The 26,773-nt window shown below is 37.1% G+C and overlaps 1 protein-coding gene across 1 annotated transcript; it reads left to right on the forward strand.

Annotated features, from left to right (window-relative positions):
- The first annotated feature begins 328 nt into the window (after positions 1-328).
- On the forward strand, positions 329-26,503 carry myo1f (myosin IF). Its single transcript, XM_073867940.1, has 28 exons — positions 329-666; positions 5,011-5,142; positions 7,982-8,071; positions 8,163-8,257; positions 10,406-10,493; positions 10,599-10,688; positions 10,789-10,920; positions 11,018-11,152; positions 11,244-11,376; positions 11,498-11,694; positions 11,780-11,860; positions 13,897-13,983; positions 14,070-14,156; positions 14,249-14,416; positions 14,495-14,580; positions 17,081-17,162; positions 17,297-17,403; positions 17,645-17,743; positions 18,054-18,198; positions 19,506-19,620; positions 19,967-20,136; positions 20,229-20,374; positions 23,756-23,902; positions 23,983-24,131; positions 24,211-24,270; positions 24,399-24,609; positions 24,760-24,932; positions 25,323-26,503. The coding sequence occupies exons 1-28, from the start codon at positions 664-666 to the stop codon at positions 25,397-25,399; spliced, it is 3,285 nt and encodes a 1,094-aa protein (XP_073724041.1). The 5' UTR covers positions 329-663; the 3' UTR covers positions 25,400-26,503.
- Positions 26,504-26,773: the final 270 nt, after the last annotated feature.

Genomic DNA, 26,773 nt, shown 5'->3' on the forward strand with positions numbered 1-26,773 from the left:
GCAACCTGGTGCCCACTGGCACCATGTTGGAGACCACTGCTCTATATAAATAAATCGAAAATGCTCACTTCGCCCCACTCCAATGTAAGTGCACTATTACATTGCATTATCAGGGGCCCGAATGATAAGTCAGCCCTTGGGGCCCCTGTTCAAAATTTAGTTCTGTATCTGCCACCTCATGCACCTAAATGCAACAATTTTGCATTCAGGACCAAATAAAGAAGTTGAAACACTACTGTGGGTGTGTTTAATACATGTGTGTTGCAGGATGACTGTATCACTTCTGTATCACAAAGTTTACTGCCATCCAGTCACGGGAGGGTCTGCATTCGGTCTCACACCTTTTTCAGCTTCTAGCTGAAAAACATTCATCAGTGGGCGATTTATGCTTCAGTTATCTCTCGTTGTGGTGGTGTGTGTGTGTGTGTGTGGTTGCCGGTGGCTTTGAATGAAGAGAGCATGCAACTTCTAGTCTCACCTAAGGGCTTGTGGGAGTTTGAGGAAGTGATATCTGTTCACAGACCGTTTCCCTTCACAGCGCATTTTGCTCACATACTCTACAGTCTGATGGTCATGGCCGGGTGCTAAGAAACCTGCTGATTTTCCCACTTGATAGACTGATCGGCCTAAAGGAAGGACCACAGAGAGGAGAATAAACTCACAATGGTAAGAAAACCCTTTCGTAGTTTATCTGTCATTGCTGTTCGGTCTGCTCTCGTCTGATGATTGCTTGTGGCATATTTTAATCAAACAGTCTCAAATAAGCTTTGACTCAGTGACTCTAAAATATATTCTTATACTTTTTATAGAAGTTATAGCACAAATCATTTAAATTGATTTGTGGTACACCTGTAAATAAATCTATTCAGGTATACATTTTATTCAGTTTCTAGGTGTTACATTTTCTTTAAAAACTTGTTTAAAACTCACATAGGATGTGTAAATGCTGAAAAGGAAGCTATGGACACAACAGCCCCACATACAGAAGTCACACGGTTGGTTTGTAGTGAAATCAAACAACTCCTTAAATGGAAACCAACTGACCCCGTTTACTGGTTCTAGTTTAACGCTACGCGAACATCGGTCCTTTCAATCTGCACATTCATAGGTGGAGTACACATGTTTTTGACAGACAACAAACTAGCTGCCTCTTCACATTTCCTTTGCTACTGCCGGTTCTCCTGAGGTCACCTGGGTGTCTTAAAACTGCTGAAAGCTTGAAAGGTGTTCTAGAGGAAGTGAGGGTTTGACTCTCATATAGGGGTTCACAGCAGATTTTTCGCAACATAGAAGTGGGTGGGGAGGGAAGTGAAGATGTGTGTCAGAGGGGACTCGTTGTTCCTGTCTTGGTACTTCCTCACAGCATCTTCAGCTTTATCCACCAATCCTGGCCTCCACACTTAAAAATCAAGCCAATGATTCTTTAAAAAAAATCATTAAAAAATGTTCTTTAGATGTTCTTCATGAAACCATACATGAAAAAAGTTGTTCTTCTAGAGCATTTTCTAGCATCTTTATTTTTAAGCGTGTACAGCTTCTGAGGCCAGGGGATGAATGCAAAGATCACTGGGAGCCACTTTAAGTGTCCCAAAAGTTAGGTCTATCATCTGAGAACCTACAAGGAAGAAAGTCATCGTTGGAGGTTTCGCAAGGCATCATGAGGCCCAAAATTGTGATATTACATCTATGAGACACTAACTACGTCATTATATCAAACCTCACACAGCATAAACGTCAGTGAAGTGTGACTGAGCCCTGATTCGTCGGGTAGAGTATCCGGACACTTGCACGTTCCTCTTTCTATGTTTTTAAGGAGCTTATTAGTTATTTCTTTAATTGTTTTGACCGGGCTTTCGCAATTTACCAATTTTGGAGAGAATTTGGAGAGTCTGCTAAATATGGAATGCAACATTTTCCACAGTTCATGCGTTTTCCACTTGTTTGGTTAGTAAAATGTGGCAACCATGGCTTTATGCTAGACTGTATAGAGTTAAATGGAAAGTTCACTTTAAAATGAAAATTCTGTCATCATTTACTCATCCTCATGTTGTTGTATGAATTTCTTTTTTCTGATGAACACAAAAGAAGATATTTTGAGAAATGATGGTAAACACATAGCAGATTGTGACCATTGACTTCCATAGTATGAAAAAATATATTTTCGAAGTACTGTAATAAATGATGAAGAAAAGATTTTGATAAATGATGGTAAGCAACCCGTTGACGGTGCGCATTAAATTCCATATTTTTTTTATTCCTACTATGGAAGTCTATATGCTGTGTGTTTACCATAATTTCTCAAAATATAATCTTTTGTGCTCATCAGAAAAAATAAATTCACACAGCTATCTTGTATATCTTTGTTATTCCCTATAACATGGTTATGACCCCTAAAACCTAGAGGTACAGATACAATGGCAAGATGTTGGAGCTGTGGTTAAAATACAGGCATTCAGACCACAAACCCTGCTTAAGGTTGACAGCTTCCTAATGGTGAAACACATCAAAAGCAAAGAAGACTTAAGGAGAAAATTTGGTTTACCTCAAATTTAAATGCGAAAATTAAATGCGATTGAATGTGTGTTATTCAAACGTGGTCTTGAGATGCTGGAAATGTTGATGGTGTGCTGTTAACCTTTATGAAAAGTAAATTCTTTTATAAGGTCTGTGTTCATTCTTTTAAAAGTATATTAACTGATTTTTTATATTCACGCTATTAAAAATAAAAGCCTAGAAAGATATTTGATTTAATGTTAAATCAGCATTGAATCAATTACATCTATCTGGGGTGCTACTTTAGGGAACCAAAAATGCTTTTTCTTAGGCATCGCTGTAAATAACCTTTTGTAGCACATATATTGTATTTTAAGGGTGTACTGTGAGTAGGCAGCAGTCTTCATTTGTACGATGTTAAGAGTTTGTAAGAAGCCATAATTGTATAGAAATCTTTATTTTATACACTTGCTATATCTAGTGAAATGCTAAATGCATGTCATTGGCTCTGTACTACACTAGACTATATGGCAATGACGATAAAGTTGAATCTAGTATGCCAGATATGACGTGAGCAGGTCTATGGTGTCCGCTGCATGTTTCATGCAAACGATCTGTGGTTTCCTGCTTTAATTACCACTGGCAACCACCTGAAAGTCATTTAAATAAATTCACACACACCCACGTGCTTGTGTGTGCGTGTGTGTGTGAACTCATTATAATTCGAACTTATTTCTTGTGCAGATCTCTGTTAAAAAAGAACACCACCACACACGTCTCAGTTCAACTTTTAGCTTCTCTATGTGCAATCATCAATGGTTAAATGTGGCTGTGAACATTTCAGTAACTGGTACGGCTGAAAGAGGAACTGGATGCTGGCAGTCCCATCCTGACAATGCTGTTGCTTTCCAAAGTCTTTTCTGTCGTTTACCTGCCTGCATATGCAAATGCAGTATGCAAGACTCTGGTTAAGCAACTTACCTCCGCACCTCAGGTCTTTATTTAGGCTTTGTTCTTAAATTTATAAGCGTAATATACAGAAGTCAACAGAAACTTCCTGTTTTAAAGCAAGACATTGTTTCCTGGCCTGTTTCTCTTTGTATTCTTTATCTTTGTCATCTTTAAAATTCGAAACGCATATTTGGAGAACTAAAAAAAGGTTTTTTTATGGTATTGTAAAACCCTTTACCATTAAAGGGATACTACAGTCAAAAATCAAAATTACCCCATGATTTACTCACTCTCAAGCAATCCGAGATACTCATGTCCATCGTCTTTCAGACTAACACACTTGGGGTTATTTTAGTAAATGTCATTGCATTTCCAAGCTTATAATGGGAGAAAACAGGACTTCTGACTTTGAAGCCCAAAAAAGTGCATCCATCCATCTAATAAAGGTCTTTTGCGGGTAATCGATGCAATGTTGTGAGAAAAATATCATTATTTTAAACTTTATAAACTAAAATTTCTAGCTTCCGATAGCGACTGTATCTTGGAATGACGCGGAAGATTATTACAGTTAATAAAGTTTGAAATATGGATTTTTTTTCTAGACAATCGCATCGACTACCAAGAAAATATCTTTATTAACCCACTGGGTCCATGTGGATTACCTCTGGGAAGGATAATGCACTTTTTTGGGGTTTGTTTCCCGTTTTGTACTATTATAAAGCTTGGAAGAGCACGGACATTCTTAATTCTTAAAGATGATGGGCAGATCTACTCTACTGTTGTATATAATGTAGCCTTTTAAAATATTGCCAATAGTTAATGCTGTAATTACATACTGGTAAAAGTGCAATAATATTACACACTGCCCGAAAATAGTTCCCTTGTTTACTTTCAATAGCAAGGGACTATTTTCGGGCAGTGCGTAATATCATTGCGCCTCCTGCAGCCATGGTACGGCAAAGTCCTTGAACTTTTAATTTTACGTCTGTCTTAGTACACGATGTAACTACAGAAGAGTGTAGTTTCAAATAGGAAAAATATCGAAACTCTTTGGTTATTTTTTAGCGTGATGCTAATGGTCTAATCCGATTCAATGGATTGTGCTAAGCTATGCTAAAAGTGGTACCACCAGACGCGGAGATCAGCTGAATGGATTCCAAAATGGTATAAAATCAAATGTTTAACTCTAGGAGAGCTGGACAATTAGCTTTTTTCAAAAAGTGGAGTGTCCCTTTAATGTGATATGGGTTACAACAATATCAAACATCAGTGTAGATTTTAATGCAAGCCATTGGGATGAATTTGACTCTACGCTCAAACAAATCTAGTGAAAACGGAGTAACATTGGTGTTTCGTAAGACATTCGTTCTCTACAATCTACAGCGCACTCGTGTTGATATCTGTAAATTATGAAAGAATAATAGGCTGCAAACGCCACATCCTGTTGATTTGCTATATTTGTGTTGAGAGAGCAAAGCTATTATTGAAAACACTACTGGTTACCATTAAGCTACTGATCGTAAGTGCTCTTCTGAGTATAACTTTGTGCTCTTCTCTCTTATTCAGGCCAGTAAGTATCACTGGCAGAGCCAGAATGTCAAGCAGAGCGGTGTGGATGACATGGTGCTGCTCTCCAAGATCACTGAAGATGCCATCGTGGAAAATCTCAAAAAGAGATTTATGGATGACTACATCTTTGTATCCTTAAAAAGAGGTTTAATCACACACTGGATCTTTTCTGAGTTGAACCATTGGCTCCCTTTCGTTCGAATTCGAACTGAATTAAGCACGACCCACTGGATGTTCAATTGAAATTCAAATTATAATGACAGGAAGAAAATGTATTACATTGCAGTTGAATTCAAAGACATTTAGGTCATATGAAATGCATTAGTCCAGCACCAAAACAGAAAAAATGATTTAATTTTGAATCATTATTTATATGTTATTTTTGGAAACCAGCTGTTTTTCAAATTGAAACAAAGCTATTGAACCCTACTTTGATGTACAGCACCACAAAGCCTTCACATTGATGCCACCATTAGATGTGTTGTTTTTGCAGGGGTGTTGTGACTAGAGATACACCGATATTAACATTTTCCACACTGGTAGCCGATTATTCAGACCGTTATCTGCCGATACTAATTATTACCTTTTTATGTTATTCATTCATAATGACTATTAATATTGAACATTAAACTAGTGATGTTTCTTTACATTTTCTATAGACGGTTTCAGCAGTAACAACATAAACAAGCGGCTGTCGTGGTCCGCACGTAACTTCCGGTAAACCTCGCTAAGAATGAATAACAACAAAGTTCTTTAAACATAGTTTATTTATATAACAAGCAAAAAACAACACAGCATAGATTACCTAGGAAACCAAAACATTTGTTATTTTCGACGAGACATTTGTTCAAGAGATCAGTTTAGCAACTAGTCAGACCATTAAAAAAACAAACAAAACCGGAAGTAAAGTTCGGATCCAGACGTGTATCGCGTCAGCGCATGTGCATCCTATGAAACCGTCTATACACAGAGCTCAAATTTATTGCATTTTCCTGTTCTTTTTTGATTGACAGGATATATCGGGCATGACTATCGGCTGTTTTTAAACTATCAGCCGATAGTGTAAAAATTGCTTTTATTGACCGATACCGATTATTACATTTAAAAAATATATATTATTCATTCATAATGACTATTAATATTGAACATTAAACTAGTGATGTTTCTTTACATTTTCTATACACAGAGCTCAAATTTATTGCATTTTCTGTTCTTTTTTGATTGACAGGATATATCGGCATGACTTTCGACTGTTTTTTAACTATCAGCCGATAGTGTAAAAATTGCTTTTATCGACCGATACCGATTATATTTTTTTTTTAAATATTATTCATTCATAATGACTTTTAATATTGAACATTAAACTAGTGATGTTTCTTTACATTTTCTATACACAGAGCTCAAATTTATTGCATTTTCCTGTTCTTTTTTGATTGACAGGATATATCGGCATGACTTTCGACTGTTTTTAAACTATCAGCCAATAGTGTAAAAATTGCTTTTATCGACCGATACCGATTATTAATTTTTTTTATATTATTCATTCATAATGACTATTAATATTGAACATTAAACTAGTGATGTTTCTTTACATTTTCTATACACAGAGCTCAAATGTATTGCATTTTCTGTTCTTTTTTGATTGACAGCATATATTGGCATGGCTTTCGACTGTTTTTAAACTATAAGCCGATAGTGTAAAAATTGCTTTTATCGACCGATACCGATTATTATTATTTTTTTTTTATATTATTCATTCATAATGACTATTAATATTGAACATTAAACTAGTGATGTTTCTTTACATTTTCTATACACAGAGCTCAAATTTATTGCATTTTCCTGTTCTTTTTTGATTGACAGGATATATATCGGCATGACTTTCTACTGTTTTTTAACTATCAGCCGATAGTGTAAAAATTGCTTTTATCGACCGATACCGATTATTACATTTTTTTTAAATAGTATTCATTCATAATGACTACTAATATTGAACATTAAATTAGTGATGTTTCTTTACATTTTCTATACACAGAGCTTACATTTATTGCATTTTCCTGTTCTCTTTTGATTGACAGTATATATCGGGCATGACTATTGGCTGTTTTTAAACTATCAGCCGATTTTGCTTTAATCAACCGATACCGATTATTGGCCAAAATATTGGTGCATCTCTAATAGTGACCATATTTATTTCTCAATTTCTTTATAAAAATACAACAAAAATAAAGAAAATGTATATGCAGTATTTTAAAAAAAACTGAATTAAATTGTGTGACATCCCCTTACACTTAAGCAACAGCAGGGAACAGCATGTCACACTTAATACTTTTGCCAGAAGACGCCTTTTTTGTGTACATATTTCCTGATTTCTGTTTGTGTCTTAATAAAGAGAGGGAGGAATAAATACGGATGGTCATTAAAACTGCTAAACTAACAGCTGATGGTAGCTTTTGACTTTTGCACAATACTGTAAAATACCACACAAAACATTTAACAATTTAAATGTTGAACAGTATTTAAGTTAAATGCTCTTCTGCTTTTGTCTTTGTGTGACTCAACATCTCGGATACACTCAGTTCCTTATTTCACACATCGTTGGCCAGTGCCTGGGTTTGTTGTGTGACAAAATAACTTTCTTTAAAGGCCAACCTTATATTTGCAGAAAAATGCTTCATAACTGTCAATGACGTATACTAGAGGTGTAAATGTTACTTATTCCACATGGATAATAGAAATAATGACTACAATAATACAGAGAGTTTTGTGAAATCATGTCTTACACAAAATACTATTATTGAGTTTGTATACATCAAGATCTGATGTATTATGCCAAATATACATTTTTATTATTGTATCAAATATTTAAAACTTTACCATGAATCATAATTACATATGATATTTGCATCACATTAAATTGTATTGAATTCAACTGAATTGCTCATTTGTCCTTAACTCTAATCTTAAGACATACATAGGACCTGTACTGATCTCCGTGAATCCATTCAAACAGATGCCGTATTTCACCGACCGTGAGATTGAGCTCTATCAGGGAGCTGTAGGTCAAACACAATGCAAACATCATCAGCATATTTATCATGATCATATCGTGATGTCAAAATCTCCTCTGTTAATCTCTCCCTCCTCAGGCCCAGTATGAGAACCCACCACACATTTATGCTCTGACAGATAACATGTACAGAAACATGATGATAGACAGTGAAAATCAATGTGTCATTATCAGGTATGTTAACTTGAGTGGTGCCATTTTTATACTTGTCAGCCTGTTTCAACAGCTTGTTTTTCCTGTAACTTGCCACATTCAAACCCAAACCCACTTTTGATGTAAAAGCCACACCTCCAAACAGCCTGACAACTTATTTTGTAGTCGGGTGATTCGCCTCAGCTTTTGAGTCTGGTTGTAACTTCAGTTTGTGACATTTCACATACTTTACACATACAACAGCTTTGATTTTATACTACAGTCGATGATTTCCTTGTTGTGTAATGTGCTGAATTTTCATTTAGTTACAGCTACACTGCACAGTGGCACACAATAAGAGGAAAATCCCAGCTAAACAATTTTTTTGTCATTTACTACATAAAATCATTCTAGATAATGTAAAGAATATTTTATGATGGATATCTTGATATTGACTAAGTAAGGTCAGGTCAAAGGTTGAAATCAATGATTGATGCTCCTGATCTCATTTTCAGATTATGAGACTTTAACCTAGATTTCAAAGACAGATTCACATATGATAAATACATTTTCCACCTTCTTTTGTCTTCTTGAAGACAGTTTCTTTTCATCACACCCGCTATAGAGCTTTGCAGCAGTAGTGGTCACCATTCTTAGTATAGCTTCCTTCCTGATTTGCAGAACACAGACTGATGGCTAAACAAGAGCTTGTTTCTCACAATGGCTGTTTCTGAAACCAAAAGCAGCCTTAATACCCAAGAAAGATCAGTCTATAGTGTAACAAGTAACTCTAAACGGATACCCGTAATAGGTTATTGTACACTCTTAAGACAAAAAGGTACAAAAGATGTCACTGGGATGGTACCTTTTAAAATTGTATGTACCAGTATGTACTTACCAATATGCACCTTTCAGGTACAAAAGGTACCGCCCCAGTACTGCTTTTGTACCTTATACCTGTTTTCTGAGAGTGTATGACAGAATCTCATAAAGTTTAAACTTCGAAAAGTAAGTTGACCACATGAAGATGAGATGTGTCGCAAGGATTAGACTTCCTTCCTAATGTAACTACATTTTTTAGGCACAGCCAGTATAATGAAGGCAGTCGAAACTTGATATTGATGTGTTTCTTTGAAGAAGTGTTTAATGAAAATATGAGAAGATTGCCCACAGCTTCCTGTGAGAGTGATGACATCATTTAATAGCATGTTTGCATGTTTAAGGCTTGCGAAAATAAGTTCAAACAGCACTGAGGTAATGTGGCGCACAATATCTTAAAGTCCGATTAAAGTCATTTCAGAGAATTGTTTTTAAATACATTATAAATGTTAGAAATGAAGCACTTTACAAAGAACTGTTCAGAACTGAATTGTAAAGTTACAACGTTAAACAGTTTTGCCATATTTCTGTCGGTAACTCAATGATTCACCACCGAGCATACATTCACACAGGGGCGAAAGCGTTAAAGGGACATTCCACTTTTTTTAAATAGGCTCATTTTCCAGTTCCCCTAGAGTTAAACATTTGATTTTTATCGTTTTGGAATCCATTCAGTTGATCTCTGGGTCTGGCGCTAGCACTTTTAGCATAGCTTAGCACAATCCATTGAATCTGATTAGACCAATAGCATCGTGCTAAAAAATAACAAAAGAGTTCCGATATTTTTCCTATTTAAAACTTGATTTAGTACATCGTGTACTAAGACCGATGGAAAATTAAAAGTTGAGATTTTCTAGACAGACAGTTGTCGCAACTGACGCAACGTTGACAGATGAACAGCGCATTCACACGGGGCGTAAGCGTTAACGCTTAACGGAAGGCTTGTCTGAAGCGTGGCCAACAGCCAATCACAGTGGCCGCTACACATGCTCCGTTCTTCCATAAACATAATTGGCTGGCTCTGTCTAGGTCATTTGCATAAGGCGATCTGATTGGCTGACACACGCGTTGCCGCTTGAAAAGTTGAGAAATGTTCAACTTCTGCAACTTCTTCAACTTCAGATTTTACACAGACTTAAAAGCTGAAATAAAAAACTGCCTAGCAACACCAAAGGTCATAGGTTAGATTCCCAGGGAATGTGCATGCTTATATTTGTAGCACGGTGCGTTCATTGCTTTGAGTAAAAGCATCCTTAAAATGCATTTAATATGTGTTATGTATGTTTACCTGTTCTTTAAATGTGTGTCTAGTGGAGAAAGTGGTGCAGGAAAGACAGTTGCTGCTAAATACATAATGGGCTACATATCCAAAGTATCAGGAGGAGGAGCCAAAGTACAGGTAAGACCATGGTCTTGTGTCTTAGAAAGCCTTTTCTTGAAAGTCTATTTAATATCTATGAGATTTCAGGCCTGACACCTCTTCTGTGCCGTTTGTTATTTTTAGCATGTGAAAGACATCATCCTGCAGTCAAACCCTCTGCTGGAAGCATTTGGCAATGCAAAGACAGTCCGCAACAACAATTCAAGTCGCTTCGTATGTTTTACACTCTTCACATAACCAGTTTTCTGAATGTATATATTTTATTAACGCCAACCTGCGTATTATTACTTTGTAACTTTGGTTTAATTAACAGGGTAAATACTTTGAGATTCAGTTCAGCAGAGGAGGAGAACCAGATGGAGGAAAGATCTCCAACTTCCTCCTGGAAAAATCAAGAGTTGTAAGCCAGAATGAAAATGAAAGAAACTTTCACATCTTCTACCAGGTAGATATAAAGAAATAAGGCTAGGGTACTTCATGTCATGCACCCTTAAAAATAAAGGTGCTTCACAATGCTTTTTTCTTTTTTAATTTTTCTTTAGCTGATAGAGGGAGGCACATCTCAGCAGAAAGAACAATTGGGAATTATGACCCCTGATTATTACTATTATCTAAACCAGTCAGGCACCTACAAAGTGGATGGAACCAACGACAGCAAAGACTTCCAGGAAACTATGGTACTGTGGATCTGTAAAGTTTTTATCTTCTCTAAACTGAGGCATGGCCTAATGTTGATGATGAGCATTGTCTTGATGACTTCATCCGCAGGAAGCCATGCAGGTGATCGGCATACCACCATTGTTTCAGGGTCAGGCGCTGCAGATTGTAGCTGGCATCTTACACCTGGGCAACATCAGCTTCATTGAAGCAGGAAACTACGGTCAGGTGGAGAGCACAGACTGTACGTGATATTTTAACTTCTCCCATGCATACCAGCTAAGTCCTTATAGTGCTGCTGTGTTTTATTATTTCATTAATGGTTATGTTCTCTGTTGTTATTCATTACCTTGTTCTCATCCCAGTGTTGGCATTTCCTGCATACCTGCTGGGCATCGACCAGAGAGGTCTACAGGAAAAACTCACCAGCCGGAAAATGGACTCTAAATGGGGTGGCAAGTCTGAATCTATTGACGTGACTCTAAACAGGGAACAAGCGTGCTACACACGCGACGCCCTCGCCAAAGCTCTGTATGCGCGTCTGTTTGACTATCTGGTTGAGGTTAGAGAACAGCACACCACTGCAAACACATCGCAGTACTGTAACCTTCAGTGGTTTACAATGGATAATTTTTTTCTTGTTATAGGCAATTAACAAAGCCATGCAGAAACCTGTTGAAGAGCTCAGCGTTGGAGTTCTGGATATTTATGGATTTGAGATTTTTCAGGTAAATTTTCGGCTTGTTTAATTCATATGAATCCATTTAGGACATTCAGGTGATTCTCACGAAATCCAGACTTAGAAGGTGTCCAGCATCAGATTTTTTAAAAAGCCCTTAAAGCCAATTTTTTTGCACATATAAGATTAAGGTCTGAACTTACTATAACCATTATATTTAGAGGATTTAAAAAATATTTCCTATAGAATTTTTTATCTTTATCAAAAATTATCATTACCTCAACATGATATTACATTAAATATATGAATTTACAAACTCATTTTTCGGTAATGAGAAATAAAAAGTGGTCTAGGTACTACAACAAACAAAATTTAAACTTTTATCTGGAGAGATAAAATAAGAACTGCTTACCTGGTAGCCATATTAAGTGTCACAGTCAATTATGTCCCTTACAACATTTTTTGTTGTTGAAAATATTAGTTCCTGAGGGCTTAAAGGGAAATTCCGCCCTAAAACGGAATTTAGGGTGTTTTTTCGTTGTTAACGAGTCAAACTTTCATTTAAAAGCATATTTATGACTAAAGAGCAACATTTAAGATATTTAAGATGTTCGTTTTCTGGTAAACTGGCCTTTGAATGGGAGTGAATAGGGCACGTCGCATGAGCGCACAAAATCTCTATTTTTACAACACTAAGAAGGCTCGACACAACGTGATACTTTACTCGAAGTATCACGTGGGTCTCTACACATGAACGCGAGCATTGAGAACATTGTTTGTGTACACAGATTTTAGTAAAAGCGAAAAGTTTGGAACAACTTACCGTGCTGTTAAACTGCGTCCCGCCGCCACCCCGCCAGTCATGTGCAAACGATCCCAGAATGCGACATAAGGAGGAAGGAGAGTAAATATGGATAGCTCCTAAAGCAAAGTTCCATATAAAATCACGGATAATTTTTTGTTTTGTCTCAAGTGAAAAACAATATTTACCCTGTAGTTGAAAAAGTAGCGTCCTATGGAGTCCATTCAATCGCATTCTGAAATCGATTGCTCATGACTGGCAATATGGCGGCGGGACGCAGCCCAACAGCACGGCAAGCTGCTCCAAACTTTTCGCTTTTACTAAAATCTGTGTACACAAACAATGTTCTCAATGCTCGCGTTCATGTGTAGAGACCCACGTGATACTTCGAGTAAAGTATCACGTTGTGTCGAGCCTTCTTAGTGTTGTAAAAATAGAGATTTTGTGCACTCATGCGACATGCCCTATTCACTCCCATTCAAAGGCCAGTTTACCAGAAAACGAACATCTTAAATATCTTAAATGTTGCTCTTCAGTCATAAATATGCTTTTAAATGAAAGTTTGACTCGTTAACAACGAAAAAACACCCTAAATTCCGTTTTAGGGCGGAATTTCCCTTTAAACAATGATTGAAAATTGTTGCGTAGGATGAGAAAATTGGCTTTGGACACATTTATATTTCTTATTATTGTCTCTACATTTACCAGTGATCACCAAGTACCACATGTTTCTTTACTGTAAATGTTTATAGTATAACATGCACTGAAGCTTTTTATTTATTTATGTCAAAGAACCTAAATCTAGTAATGGACACGTTGCGTAATGAAAAATTTCCCATTAAATGTGGAAAAAACAACAAAATTGATTTGTATGATGTCATTTGAAATCATGTGCAAAATAGTACATGAAGAGATGTTTGTAACTGTATGCTTTTTATTTTGATACTCTTACTTTGTAATTGCTTTTCTTATTAAATGTTTCATGACACCTCATGAGTCTAATTTCGCGAGTATCACCCATGTCAAATATACATGTGAAATCCAGACTAAAGTCACAGATTAGGAGCATCAAAGTTTGATATCACTCATTGATTTCAATATTTGACATGGTCTTACTTAGTCTATATTAAAGATATAAGGTTATATGTTCTTTACATTTATGTAGGATTTTTTTATGTAGAAAACAAATCATGACTTGGTTTTCTGGGTTTTCACAGACTGGGTCATTATAATTACTTTATAAATGTTTGGTTTGTGCATTATGTCTCTCTGTCTTTTTCCAGAAAAATGGTTTCGAGCAGTTCTGTATTAACTTTGTGAATGAGAAGTTGCAGCAGATCTTTATTGAGTTAACACTGAAAGCTGAACAGGTATAAAAACATATCAGTGTTATCCTATATGCATATCTCCCAAACTGAGCTTGTGTTTCATGTGTATTCTTCTTTACGGTCCACAGGAAGAGTATGTACAAGAGGGCATCAATTGGAAACCTATAGAATATTTTAACAACAAAATTGTGTGTGACTTAATAGAAAATAAACTGGTAAGTCCACTTGGTAATGTTTTGCATATTACATACAGTATATGCCCCCCTTATATAAAAAGAAATCTACATAAAAAAACTTGCCATCCCAGAATCCTCCAGGCATCATGAGTGTGCTGGATGATGTGTGTGCAACCATGCACGCCAAAGGAGAAGGTGCTGATATGAATTTACTTCAGAAGCTACAGGCCGCCGTGGGGACGCACGATCACTTCAACAACTGGAATTCTGGTTTTGTCATACACCACTACGCTGGCAAGGTTTGGAGTTTAGGGCAAATTTAATCGGATGATGTTTGGATCAGGCCAGACTTTTATGTTCTTTCTTTTGTGATTTAGGTGTCATATGATATTAACGGTTTCTGTGAAAGAAACAGAGATGTGCTTTTCCCTGACCTTATTGAATTAATGCAAGGCAGCGAACAGTAAGTCTTATTTCTCTCTGTTTTTGTTTTATGCCTTAGCACTGGCCATTTGCATATCTTTGCATTTAGGTCTTCAAAGAAAAGCTGAATTTCAGGGCCCTTGGCACAAACCCTGTGAACTGACGGACCTCTGGCTGCCCAGTGCCCAGTGGATTTATTGAAATCTGACTATTTGAAATTAAGATTAGAGTCTATTTTCAGATGTCTGATGTTAGCCTGCCAAAACATATATTATATACACTGACCTAAAGGATTATTAGGAACACCATACTAATACTGTGTTTGACCCTCTTTCGCCTTCAGAACTGCCTTAATTCTACATGGCATTGATTCAACAAGGTGCTGAAAGCATTTTTTAGAAATGTTGGCCCATATTGATAGGATAGCATCTAGCTTGATGGAGATTTGTGGGATGCACATCCAGGTCACGACGCTCCCGTTCCACCACATCCCAAAGATTCTCTATTGGGTTGAGATCTGGTGACTGTGGGGGACATTTTAATACAGTGAACTCATTGTCATGTTCAAGAAACCAATTTGAAATGATTCGAGCTTTGTGAGATGGTGCATTATCCTGCTGGAAGTAGCCATCAGAGGATAGGTACATGGTGGTCAAAAAGAGATGGACATGGTCAGAAACAATGCTCAAGTAGGCCATGGCATTTAAACGATGCCCAATTGGCACTAAGGGGCCTAAAGTGTTGCAAGAAGACATCCCCCACACCATTATACTACCAGCCTGCACAGTGGTAAGAAGGCATGATGGATCCATGTTCTCATTGTGTTTACGCCAAATTCTGACTTTACCTTTTAAATGTCTCAACAGAAATCGAGAATCATTAGACCAGGCCACATTTTTTCAGTCTTTAACTGTCCAATTTTGGTGAGCTCGTGCAAATTGTAGCCTCTTTTTCCTATTTGTAGTGGGGATGAGTGGTACCCGGTGAGGTCTTATGCTGTTGTAGCCCATCTGCCTCAAGGTTGTGCGTGTTGTGGCTTCACAAATGCTTTGCTGCATACCTCGGTTGTAACAAGTGGTTATTTCAGACCAAGTTGCTCTTCTATCAGCTTAAATCAGTCGGCACATTCTCCTCTGACCTCTAGCATCAACAAGGCATTTTTGCATACAGAACTGCCGCATACTGGATGTTTTTCCCTTTTCACACCATTCTTTGTAAACCCTAGAAATGGTTGTGCGTGAAAATCCCAGTAACTGAGCAGATTGTGAAATACTCAGACCGGCCCGTCTGGCACCAACAACCATGGCACGCTCAAAATTGCTTAAATCACCTTTCTTTCCCATTCTGATATTCAGTTTGGAGTTCAGGAGATTGTCTTGACCAGGACCACACCCCTAAATGCATTGAAGCAACTGCCATGTAATTAGTTGATTAGATAATTGCATTAATGAGAAATTGAACAGGTGTTCCTAATAATCCTTTAGGTGAGTGTATTTTTATATTATATAAATCTTCTTTGCTTAGGAATACTCCAGTCAAATATCAAAATTACCCCATGATTTACTCACCCTCAAGCAATCTGAGATACACATGTCCATCATCGTTCAGACGAGCACATTTGGGGTTATTTTAGTAAATGTCCTTGCTTTTCCAAGCTTGTTAGTGGTAGAAAACAAGAAACAACTTCTGACTTTAAACCCCCCCAAAGTGCATTCATCCTTCACAGAAGTAATCCACACGACTCCAATTGGTTAATAATGGTCTTGTGCTGGTAATTGATGTGAATGTGTAAGAAAAATATCCATATTTCAAACTTTATAAACTATAAGTAGTGTCTGGTAATGACACCATCATAGACTCGATTCACAAGAGAGTTTTAGCGTAGTGAGCATTGGTTGCCAGTGTTCAGTACAGTGTTCAGTGACTCTTGTGAAGCATGAGTCAAAGATGGCGTCGTTGCAGAAGCTAGTTATTGTAGTTTGTTGGGTTTGGGATATGGATGTTTTTCTTATGAAACCGCATTTGTTGCCGGCGGAAGACCTTTGTTGACCCCTTGGAGCCCTGTGGATTACTTTTGTGAAGGATGAATGCACCGATCCTTGTTTCTACTATTATAAAGCTTGGAAAACTTTTATTTACTAAACTAAAATAGCTCCAAATGTGTTCGCTGGAAGATGATGGACGTGTGCGTCTCGGATTGCTTGGGGGTGAGTAAATCATGGGGTGGCTTTGATATTTGGCTGGAGTATCCCTTTAACACCATATAATGAGGTGCGGGCAACCACGGTGGTCTTTAGAAACTCCAAGTGTGTTCAAGAACCAGGGACCATGATCTGACCCTTAGGTTTGGTAAAGCATAGAAAAGTTACAGTAGTTATGTAACACTAAAGAACTACAAAACAAAGACAGATGAGCATAATTGTTTTTTTCTAAAATAACATCAGCCATTCTCTTCCTGGAAAAGAACAACACATTGACGTATCCACTGTTTCCATAACCTCAACTGACATCCAGACATATTTCTTTCCCTGGCACTGCAGTGACTTCATCCGAAGCCTCTTCCCAGAAAACCTCAACACGGATAAGAAAGGCAGACCAACCACAGCTAGCTCAAAGATCAATGTAAGTCCAAATGCCCGTAATAAAATCCCAATACCTTTGAAGATCAACACACAACACACATTTTCCTTATCTGCAGTGCAATTAAAGAAAACATAATAGTTTTTTTATGGAAACGCTGACTGTTTGGTTCACAGAGGCAGGCCAATGAGCTGGTTAGCACACTGATGAAATGCACACCCCATTATATCCGCTGTATTAAACCAAATGAGACCAAGAGACCCAGAGACTGGGAGGAGAGCAGGTGAGATCTCTGTCTGTACCATCGCTTATATATTGGGTGTCCATTTTAAGCAATAATAGTTGCATTATGAGACACCCTAACATTATGTTCAGTCAATAAGACTCCATACAATGGCAATGCACACGTATAAGTTCAGACATAATGTTAAATGCTTTCTTATTTGTTAGATAAAAGTGTCTGATAATTATGATGTAGTATGTTCTTCAATATTGACTTCCATTTTGATGGTCCTTTATCCTAGAGCGAGACATCAGGTTGAGTATCTCGGTTTACGGGAAAACATTAGGGTGCGACGTGCTGGATTTGCATATCGCAGAATCTTTCAGAAGTTTTTACAGAGGTATGTAAGGAGAAAAACATGTTTGTTCATTAAAGTTACATTTTAGAAATCTACATTTGCATCCAAATGTTTTGTATTGATGTTTTAACCTCCAGTGTGGCAGCTTTGACAAATGAATCCTGGTTTTTTTTTCAACACATATCTCACGTTTTTGTGCTCCTAATGCTCATAGAGCATTGCATTAGCAGCGCAAAAGGTCATGGGTCTGATTTCCAGACTGGATTCTTATAAAATATACAACTTGAATGCACTTTAAGCCGCTTTGGATAAAAGCATCTGCCAGATAACTGTAATATAAATGTTTTGTTAGGTATGCCATCCTAACCGCAGAGACGTGGCCATGTTGGCGAGGTGCAGAACAGCAAGGTGTTTTGCACCTATTGCGCTGCGTAAACATGGACACGGATCAATATCAGATGGGACGAAGCAAAGTCTTCATCAAGAATCCAGAGTCGGTGAGGACACTAAAAAAGAAAACATTTAGTAAATATGACTGTAGATACATCAACTGTGCAATAAATACTTAAAGGAAAACGCCACCGTTTTTCAATATTTTACTATGTTCTTACCTCAAATTAATACATACCTATCTTTTTTCAATGCGTGCACTTGGTCTTTGTGCAGCGCGTTGTGAATGTGTTAGCATTTAGTCTAGCCCCGTTCATTCCTTGGGATCCAAACAGGGATGAATTTAGAAGCCACCAAACACTTCCATGTTTTCCCTATTTAAAGACTGTTACATGAGTAGTTACACGAGTAAGTATGGTGGCACAAAATAAAACGTGGCGATTTTTTAAGCGGATAAAAAATGAGAACCATACCGCATGGCCGATGAGCACCTAGTTTGCCGCACTTCGACTAAGTGCTCTTCCCAGTGTTGGGGTAAGTTACTTTTAAAAGTAATGCATTACAATATTAAGTTACTCCAAAAAAAAGTAACTAATTGCGTTACTTAGTTACTTTTCATGGAAAGTAATGCTTGCGCTACTTTTTAGTTACTTTTGCATTACTTTTTCTTGGATGAAGCTTGATTTTTTTCAGGCCTTGCATTTGTTTTTATGATTGTAAAGTTCTGCATTCAGAAATTGCATATTTCATCACAACAAATGATGAGCTTTGGCCTGCCATCTCAGTTTCTGACTCAAACTGTTCCCATACAGGCGTGTACGCATAGAGTGCATAATGTGACTACGTTAAGTTTAATTCAGTACTTATTTTTTAATCAAATTAATAAAACTAAAAAGTAACTGAAATATGGATGTGTTCATTTAAAAAGTAATGTGTTACTTTACCCGTTACTTCAGAAAAGTAATATTATTACGTAATGCACGTTACTTGTAATGCGTTACCCCCAACACTGGCTCTTCCGCCATACAATATAGTTCTCATTTTTTATTAAAAAAACGCATGTTTTATTTTGTGCCACCATACTTACTCATCTAACTACTTGTAACATGTCTTTAAATAGGGAAAACATGGAAGTGTTTGGTGGTTTCTAAATTCATCCCTGTTTGGATCCTAAGGAATGAATGGCGCTAGGCTAATGCTAATACATTCACGACGCGCTGTGCAGCGATTAAGTGCACGCATTGAGAAAGGATGGATATGTATTGATTTGTCTAAGTTGAGGTAAGAACATAGCAAAATATTGAATAACAGTGGTGTTTTCCTTTAAAATATCTGAAAAATAAACTGTTCCTCAAATCTTGCCTTCACTTTGAACAACATTTCTTGTTTCAACAACCATTTCTTTTAAACATAGCTATTTTTACTGGAGGAGATGCGAGAGCGAAAGTTCGATACGTTTGCCAGAACCATCCAGAAAGCATGGAGAAAATACATAGCTAAGAAGAAATATGAACAGATGAGGGAAGAGGGTAAGTACATTTTTAGACAAAAAAAAAAGAGAAACGCAATGTGTGACACAGTATTTCTGATCAACTCTGGTTGATTTTCTTTGATAGTGTATATCTTAACACATTTAGTTCCTGTTTTGGAATAAAACCAAGTGTATGATTTGGGTTTGCCCATTTTTGTGGATGATACTCATAACATGTGCATATAAAGGAAGGCATGAGGCAGAAGTAGATTTGTGCAACCATGCCTCACGTCCTGTCTCAAAAGTTTCTTTATGACTGTCCACACATATTGTATAAGCTTGAATCTCTCTCTCTTTGCCTCTGTCTCTCTCTCTCTCTCTCTCTCTCTCTCTCTCATATTTAGCCTCTGATATACTGTATAACTTTAAAGAGCGCCGCAAAAATAGTATAAACAGAAACTTTGTTGGGGATTACCTGGGCATGGAGGAGAGGCCTGAACTTCGACAGTTCCTGGCCAAGAGGGAAAGGGTCGACTTTGCAGACTCTGTTAACAAGTTCGACCGCAGATTCAAGGTGAGAAATTGCTGTGATAAAAAACAGAAAACTTTAGAATGAATGAAAATACTCTTAAGTAGTTGGGTTTCTCTTTTTCCCTGATTTTTTAGTCAATAAAGAGGGATCTAATACTGACACCAAAGTCCATCTACCTAATTGGTCGGGAGAAGGTAAAGAAAGGACCGGAGAAGGGTCAGATAAAGGAAATACTGAAGAGAAAGCTGGACATCGGCAGTGTACGATCGGTTTCTTTGAGGTGCGTAAATGCTTTATACTACCTGCATGAAAAATACAAACATGTATGTTTGTTTTGGAAATACGGACGTTTGGTTATGACCACAGCTAAATGGGTGGATCCTCATTGCATCAAATATAGGCCTCAACACAGCAGTAGGCAACGAAAGCACTTTAATGAGGAACAGCTTTAAACATGCTTTATGTGACATGTAAATAAAAAAAATATTTTGGATATACACTGTAAAAAAATTCTGTAGAAATTACAATGTTATTGCAGCTGGGTTGCCGGTAATTTACCGTAGATTTTAATTTATGTTATTTACTGGAAAGAGTTTGTTCAAAGTTAAATACATTTTAAATATTAACAAGTCTTTGTCTTTACAGGATGAAACTATACAATAGCAGCCTCATGCAAAGCATTCTGGGAACCAGAAATCATTATCAACCTTTTTCTGTTTTTTGCTTCAGATTTTGTTTCCCAGAATGTTTGGCTTGATGCTGTTTTTTTGGTTTTGCTCTGTAAGGACAAAGACTTGTGGATGTTTGATGTTCATTTAACTTTGAACAAAATGTTGCCAGTGAAGAGCATGGATTTGAATCTGCGGTGGGTTACCGGCAACCCAGCTGCAATTTCTATGGAATTTTTTTACAGTGTATATATTTATACAATTATATATTTTTCGATAAATGCACACCTAACCGGTCAAATGTCTTAAAACAACCACCAGAGCAATGTCTGGTAACTGTGCTATTAACATTATAATTGACTATTTGAAAATAATGCACACTCCCCCTTGCATCGTGCTGCATTATCGAATCATTCAATGAGCCGTCGTCAATTATTCCTTACGTATTCAGCTGTTCAAAAATACTTTAAAAGCACCCTGGGTCTGACTGAACAGTCTGCGCAAGTGTATTCTAGACTGTTCATACTTTATTTAGGATGATGTTTATGTGTACAAACAAGCTTTCAGACCACCGCTGCTGCCACTGCAGATGATCTAATGCGGAAGTTCTGCCACTGTTTGCAAACTGCAGAAAGGAAATTAACAAACAGGAAATATGTTAATATTTATTGCTCAGTTCTTATTTTATGCCTTATATGTCTTAACCCTTTTGTGGTTGTGTGCTCTGCATACATGAGAAAGAGAGCGAGAGTGAGAGAGAGAGAGAGAGAGAGACGGAGTTGGTGTTTTGAGATGGTTGTCTAGATGCTGATGGTCTAGAATAGATAAATACAATATCAAAGAAACACAGATATAATGTATAAATCAATTACACAGACAGCTACTTTTTGCAGTCTGTAGTTATCCCATAAATCTTTGCTCTGCTATCTCTTACATTCTCTCCTTCCTTCTCATCTCTTTCCTTTCCTTTTTTCTACTCACTTTTCCTCTCCTTCTTTATTCATCCCCCCAAAAATTAAAAAGCACAAAATAAAATGTAAGATCTGCACATTGCACAGTGGTATATATTGTATTATCCCAAATGTTTTCAACAATGTTTGAATGGATAGTATTTGCAGTTTACCAGCACTCCTCCGCCCCTGTTCATTGGGTTGATTTGTCAATGCCGTCATTTCTGCATTATCCTTGGTTTATGCTTTTGCTGCCATAGAAACCATACGTGGGTGATTCTCACGAAATCCAGATTTAGAAGGTGTCCAGCATCAGAACTTTTAAAAAGCCCTTGAAGCAAATTTTTTTGCACATATAAGATTGAGGTCTGAACTTACTATAACCATTATTTTCTATAAAACTATTTAAATGTTTTAGATTATCATTATCAGAAATTATCTTTACCGCAACATGATATTACATTAAATATATGCATCTACAAACTCATGTTTCGGTAATGAGAACTAAAAAGTTGTCTAGGTACTATGACAAACAAAATTTTAACTTTTATCTGGAGAGAAAAAATAAGAACTGCTTACCTGGTAGCCATCTTGAGTGTCACAGTCTATTATGTTCCTTCCAACTAATTTTTTTTAAATGTTAGTTCATTGAGCGCTTAAAAAATGATTGAAAATTGATGCGGAGGATGAGAAAATTTATATTCCTTATTATTGTCTCTACATTTAAAATGATCACAAAAAACCAAACGTTTCTTTATTGTAAATGTTTATAGTATAACATGCACTGAAGCTTTTTATTTTTTTATTTTTTTATTATAAATATTCCATGTCAAAGAACCCAAATCCAGTCATGGACACGTTGCGGTAATGACAATTTTCCCCTTAAATGTGGAAAAACAACAAAATTGGGTTACTTGGCAACGGCAGACGCTCTGGAGCACCCAAGCACATTAAAAAGGAGGAAAGCGCCGAGGTCAGGTTTTCGCGTGGTTTTAGACGCAAATGTGAATTTATCAAACCATTGTAGATATTGTAACTCGTAAGATCTGACAATCAGAGAGGCTCACGAATTTCAGAAGCGTATTTTATTAAAATTAATTGAACATATGTGATTGGCCATTTCCGTGGTGCTTGAGCCGAGCGCCTATGTGCGTGTTTATTGTAGCACTTCCATCCGTGAAACAACACGTGTTCAATTGAGGAACTTTAGTGAGGTTATAATGTTTTTTTGTCGTGCCGAAAAACGCATTGGTGGTGTACAAGTAACGTAGATTAATACTTTTCACAACCTTGACCAAGAGAGAATATCTTGCCTCATTGTTCTGCCCCCAAGCCGCAGGTCATCACTGATATCAGTTGCAAATAGCGCACTAACTCTTAGTCTGCTGGCTGTTTGTGTTCACAGAAACTTGAAGACATTAAACTTTGTTTTTCATAGTTTATGACGTGCACACCACCACGGGTTTGCACGGTGGTTATGACAACCATCACAACCTTACACAACAAACCTCCAAAAGTATAAAAAAAAATTAATAAAAGACTTTCACATAGGGTGTGACATTTTGAGCACGCAGGCTCTTCATCAGACCACATCATTTTCTCATGTGTTTTTTTTTAGTCGAGCACTGACTTCAGGTCAATGTGCGTGCTTTTGTTTTGCTTTTGTCATTGTGCCATCCATGGACATGATTTGTGAGTCCTACTTGATCGATTTTTTTCAACAGTGAAGGTGAAGACTACAACTCCCATGATTCCTTGCTCTTTCAAAGTGTGATAAAGCTACACCCTTGTTGTTGTTGTTTAGCGACCTCTAGTGGTGAAAATAACATATTCTGCCTTTAATTAATGCACACCACACATTGCATTCAATTACCGATATAATGATACATCAAATTGTAGAGCTTAATAAATAAAGACGAGTGAAAAACAAACAGCTAGCTCCCAGCCACATCAAGGGAGTTAAACATCATATAGAAATGGAGTAGCACAACTCAAATTTTCTGAAATTACTTAAACTGAAACTCTTTCTGTATTACTTTTCAGTACAAGACAAGATGACTTCTTCATCCTTCATGACGCTGAGTATGACAGTCTTCTGGAGTCCACGTTTAAGACGGAGTTCCTCAGCCTGCTGTGCAAGCGCTATGAGGAACACACCAAAAACAAACTTTCACTGTCCTTCAGCGACAGGTCCTAATTTTTATGTAAATGCATTGGGACACTTACATTATGTAATTCCAGTGCTTTACTGATGGTTACGTTTGGTGCAGGCTGGAGTTTCGTGTGAAGAAGGAGGGCTGGGGAGGAGGTGGCACCCGTGTGGTGGCCTTTCAGAGAGGGCAGGGCGATGTAGCTGTGATCAAACCTGGAGGAAAAACACTTTCTATCACCGTAGGAGATGGTCTTCCAAAGACATCCAGTAAGTGATTGTGGGAATAAATGGATGGATGGAAATTGATTGTTTGATTTACTGTATTTTTAATGTTGTGTTTCTCCAGAGCCAACCAGGAAGGGCATGCCACAGAGTCAAGGAGGAAGAAGCCACCAACAGCATAGAGGCATAAAATCCTCTTCATTTATCTAATTATGTTATGTTAACGTGCACAGTACATATAATTCTTGTTGACTGAACTTAATCCATGTTGACTCACTAGTAAACCATCAATTAACCATCGATTTCTTATAGGTGGTCATCAGAATGGGGCTGCACAGTTTGCCCGTGGCGCTCCTCAGCAACAAAGGGATGCCACGTACTCCCTCCCCATGAGACCAAACCCTCCGCCCAGCAACGCTCTTCCCAAATTGGGATCACAAAATAGTCGGAAAAACTCCAGACAGGCACAGAATCAGTCCAAGAACCTTGACTTCCTCAATGTACCCGATCAGGGCATGTCAGGGTAAGAGAACTTCTGGTCATTGTAAATGTGTTGCATAGATGATATGCATTAGTTGATACGGTTTAGGAGCATGTGAGGCTTTAGTGTTTTGTGTGCCTCTTTAATATCCAGTTTTTGTGAATACTGAGTGTAAAATGTTTTGTTTGCCAGAATGCAGAGGAAAAGGAGTATCAGTCAGCGCCCACCCCCGGCCCCCTCGAGCCGACCCAGACCTCAGCCCCGACCTCAAGGCCCTCGTTGCAGAGCGCTTTATCAATACGTGGGCCAGGATGTGGATGAAATTTGCTTTGATGTTAATGACATCATAGATCTTATCAGTGAAGGTAAGACTAAAAATTAAAGAATACTGTACTATTATTTGACCAAGTAGGACTTGAATCCAGATGGCTATCCATTGATGGCCCCGGAACGAAGTTTAATTAAAAAAAAATCACATGCTAAAACCTGTCCTTAGCCTTATCCCGGAAACGGCAACACTGCAATCTGATAAAGGTTGCATCATGGTATCTTGGTTGTAGTTATTGTCGTTTCTCACAGTGAATAGTGAGCATAGTTGAGCCGAACCCATCTGTCACAGGCAGATAATAAACCAGAAGAACAGAATTTTTTAACAAAATGTAGAGTTACTACATTTTGTTGTACAAATTTAGTGAACGTGAAAATGTGATAATAGATGCAGAACTTTACTCTCTGTTCTTCTGGGTTTTCTGTAGATCCATCTGGCTGGTGGCGAGGGCGGATTCATGGGAAGGAAGGTCTCTTTCCTGGGAACTACGTTGAGAAAATCTGATTTCTCCATGCGAGCAAAGTAGACCGGAATGATAACCCTGCACTGTAACTTTCAACCTCAAACCTCCACTAAATCTCTGGGATTTTGGGAACGATCCAATCTTGGCCAGTGACGTGATCAACCATTTCAAATCCAGCATCAAGGACATTCTGAGTACTATTTTAGTATTTGTACACCGAAGATACACACTGTTTACAAAGACTCTGCACTGTCCAAAAGTGACCACTGGGTTGTGCTGTTATGCGGTTTTAAGGAACTGCCTTATAAACAGTTAAACATGAATTAACAACATTTCTGAATTGTTTGTGTCTAAAATTCAAAAACTGTATATGTAAAAACGTTACAAAACATTTTCTGTTTTGAATAATGTTTTATCCTCTTTTTTTGCAATGTTGTTTTAATGTTAAATCAGAAAAAAATCACAGATTGATTTCTGGTATACTAACAGTATTAAAGTGAGCCTTGTTTAAAATGATAATGCTGTACTATTACCTGTAAAAAGTGCAGTAGTATGAACTTTGAATAAGGTCCTGAATTCTTGCAAAAAGTTATTTTACCACAAAATGTAGTGTTTATATTTTCATAAATATGTAAATTACATTGCTGATTATAAATTATGTTTAAATTTGTGCTGCACATAAAGTGGTCCAGTTCACTCTGTTTAGGTTTTCTTAAAAACAAATGCAAATGTTTGTTTGAATCCAATTACATGTAAAGGAATAGTTCACCCAAAAATGAAATGATTCTGTCATAATTTACTTACCCGTATGTCGTTCTAAAGATTCTTTATTTTGAACACATAACAAAATATTTTAATAAGTTATGGTAAGCACACAGTTGACAGTATCTATTGATTTCCATATTTGTTTTTCCTACTATAGAATTCAATGGGGGTACCATTAGCTGTGTGGTTTAAATTGTTTATAAAAATATTGTCTTTTGTGTTTAACATAATAAAGAAACTCCTACAGGTTTAGAACAACATGAGGGTGAGTAAATGATGAACTTTCCTTTTAATTCATGCACTTTTACTTTATTAATGCAGCAAGTTTTCAACTTAATGAATTAGACCATTTTCTAAATAAAAAAATCCGGATAATTTACTCACCACAATGTCATCCAAAATGTTTATGTGTTTTTTTTGTTCAGTGGAGAAGAAATTATGTTTTTTGAAGAAAACATTCAAGGATTTTTCTCATTTTAATGGACTTTAATGGACCCCAACACTTAACCGTTTTAAAGCAGTTAAAAATTGCAGTTTCAAAGGACTCTAAACGATCCCAAACGAGGCATAAGGGTCTTATCTAGCGAAACGATTTTAATTTTTGACAAGAAAAATAAAAAATATGCACTTTAAAACCACAACTTCTCGTC

The sequence above is a fragment of the Misgurnus anguillicaudatus genome, chromosome 5 (genome assembly GCF_027580225.2).
Source record: "Misgurnus anguillicaudatus chromosome 5, ASM2758022v2, whole genome shotgun sequence".
Lineage (NCBI taxonomy): Eukaryota > Metazoa > Chordata > Actinopteri > Cypriniformes > Cobitidae > Misgurnus > Misgurnus anguillicaudatus.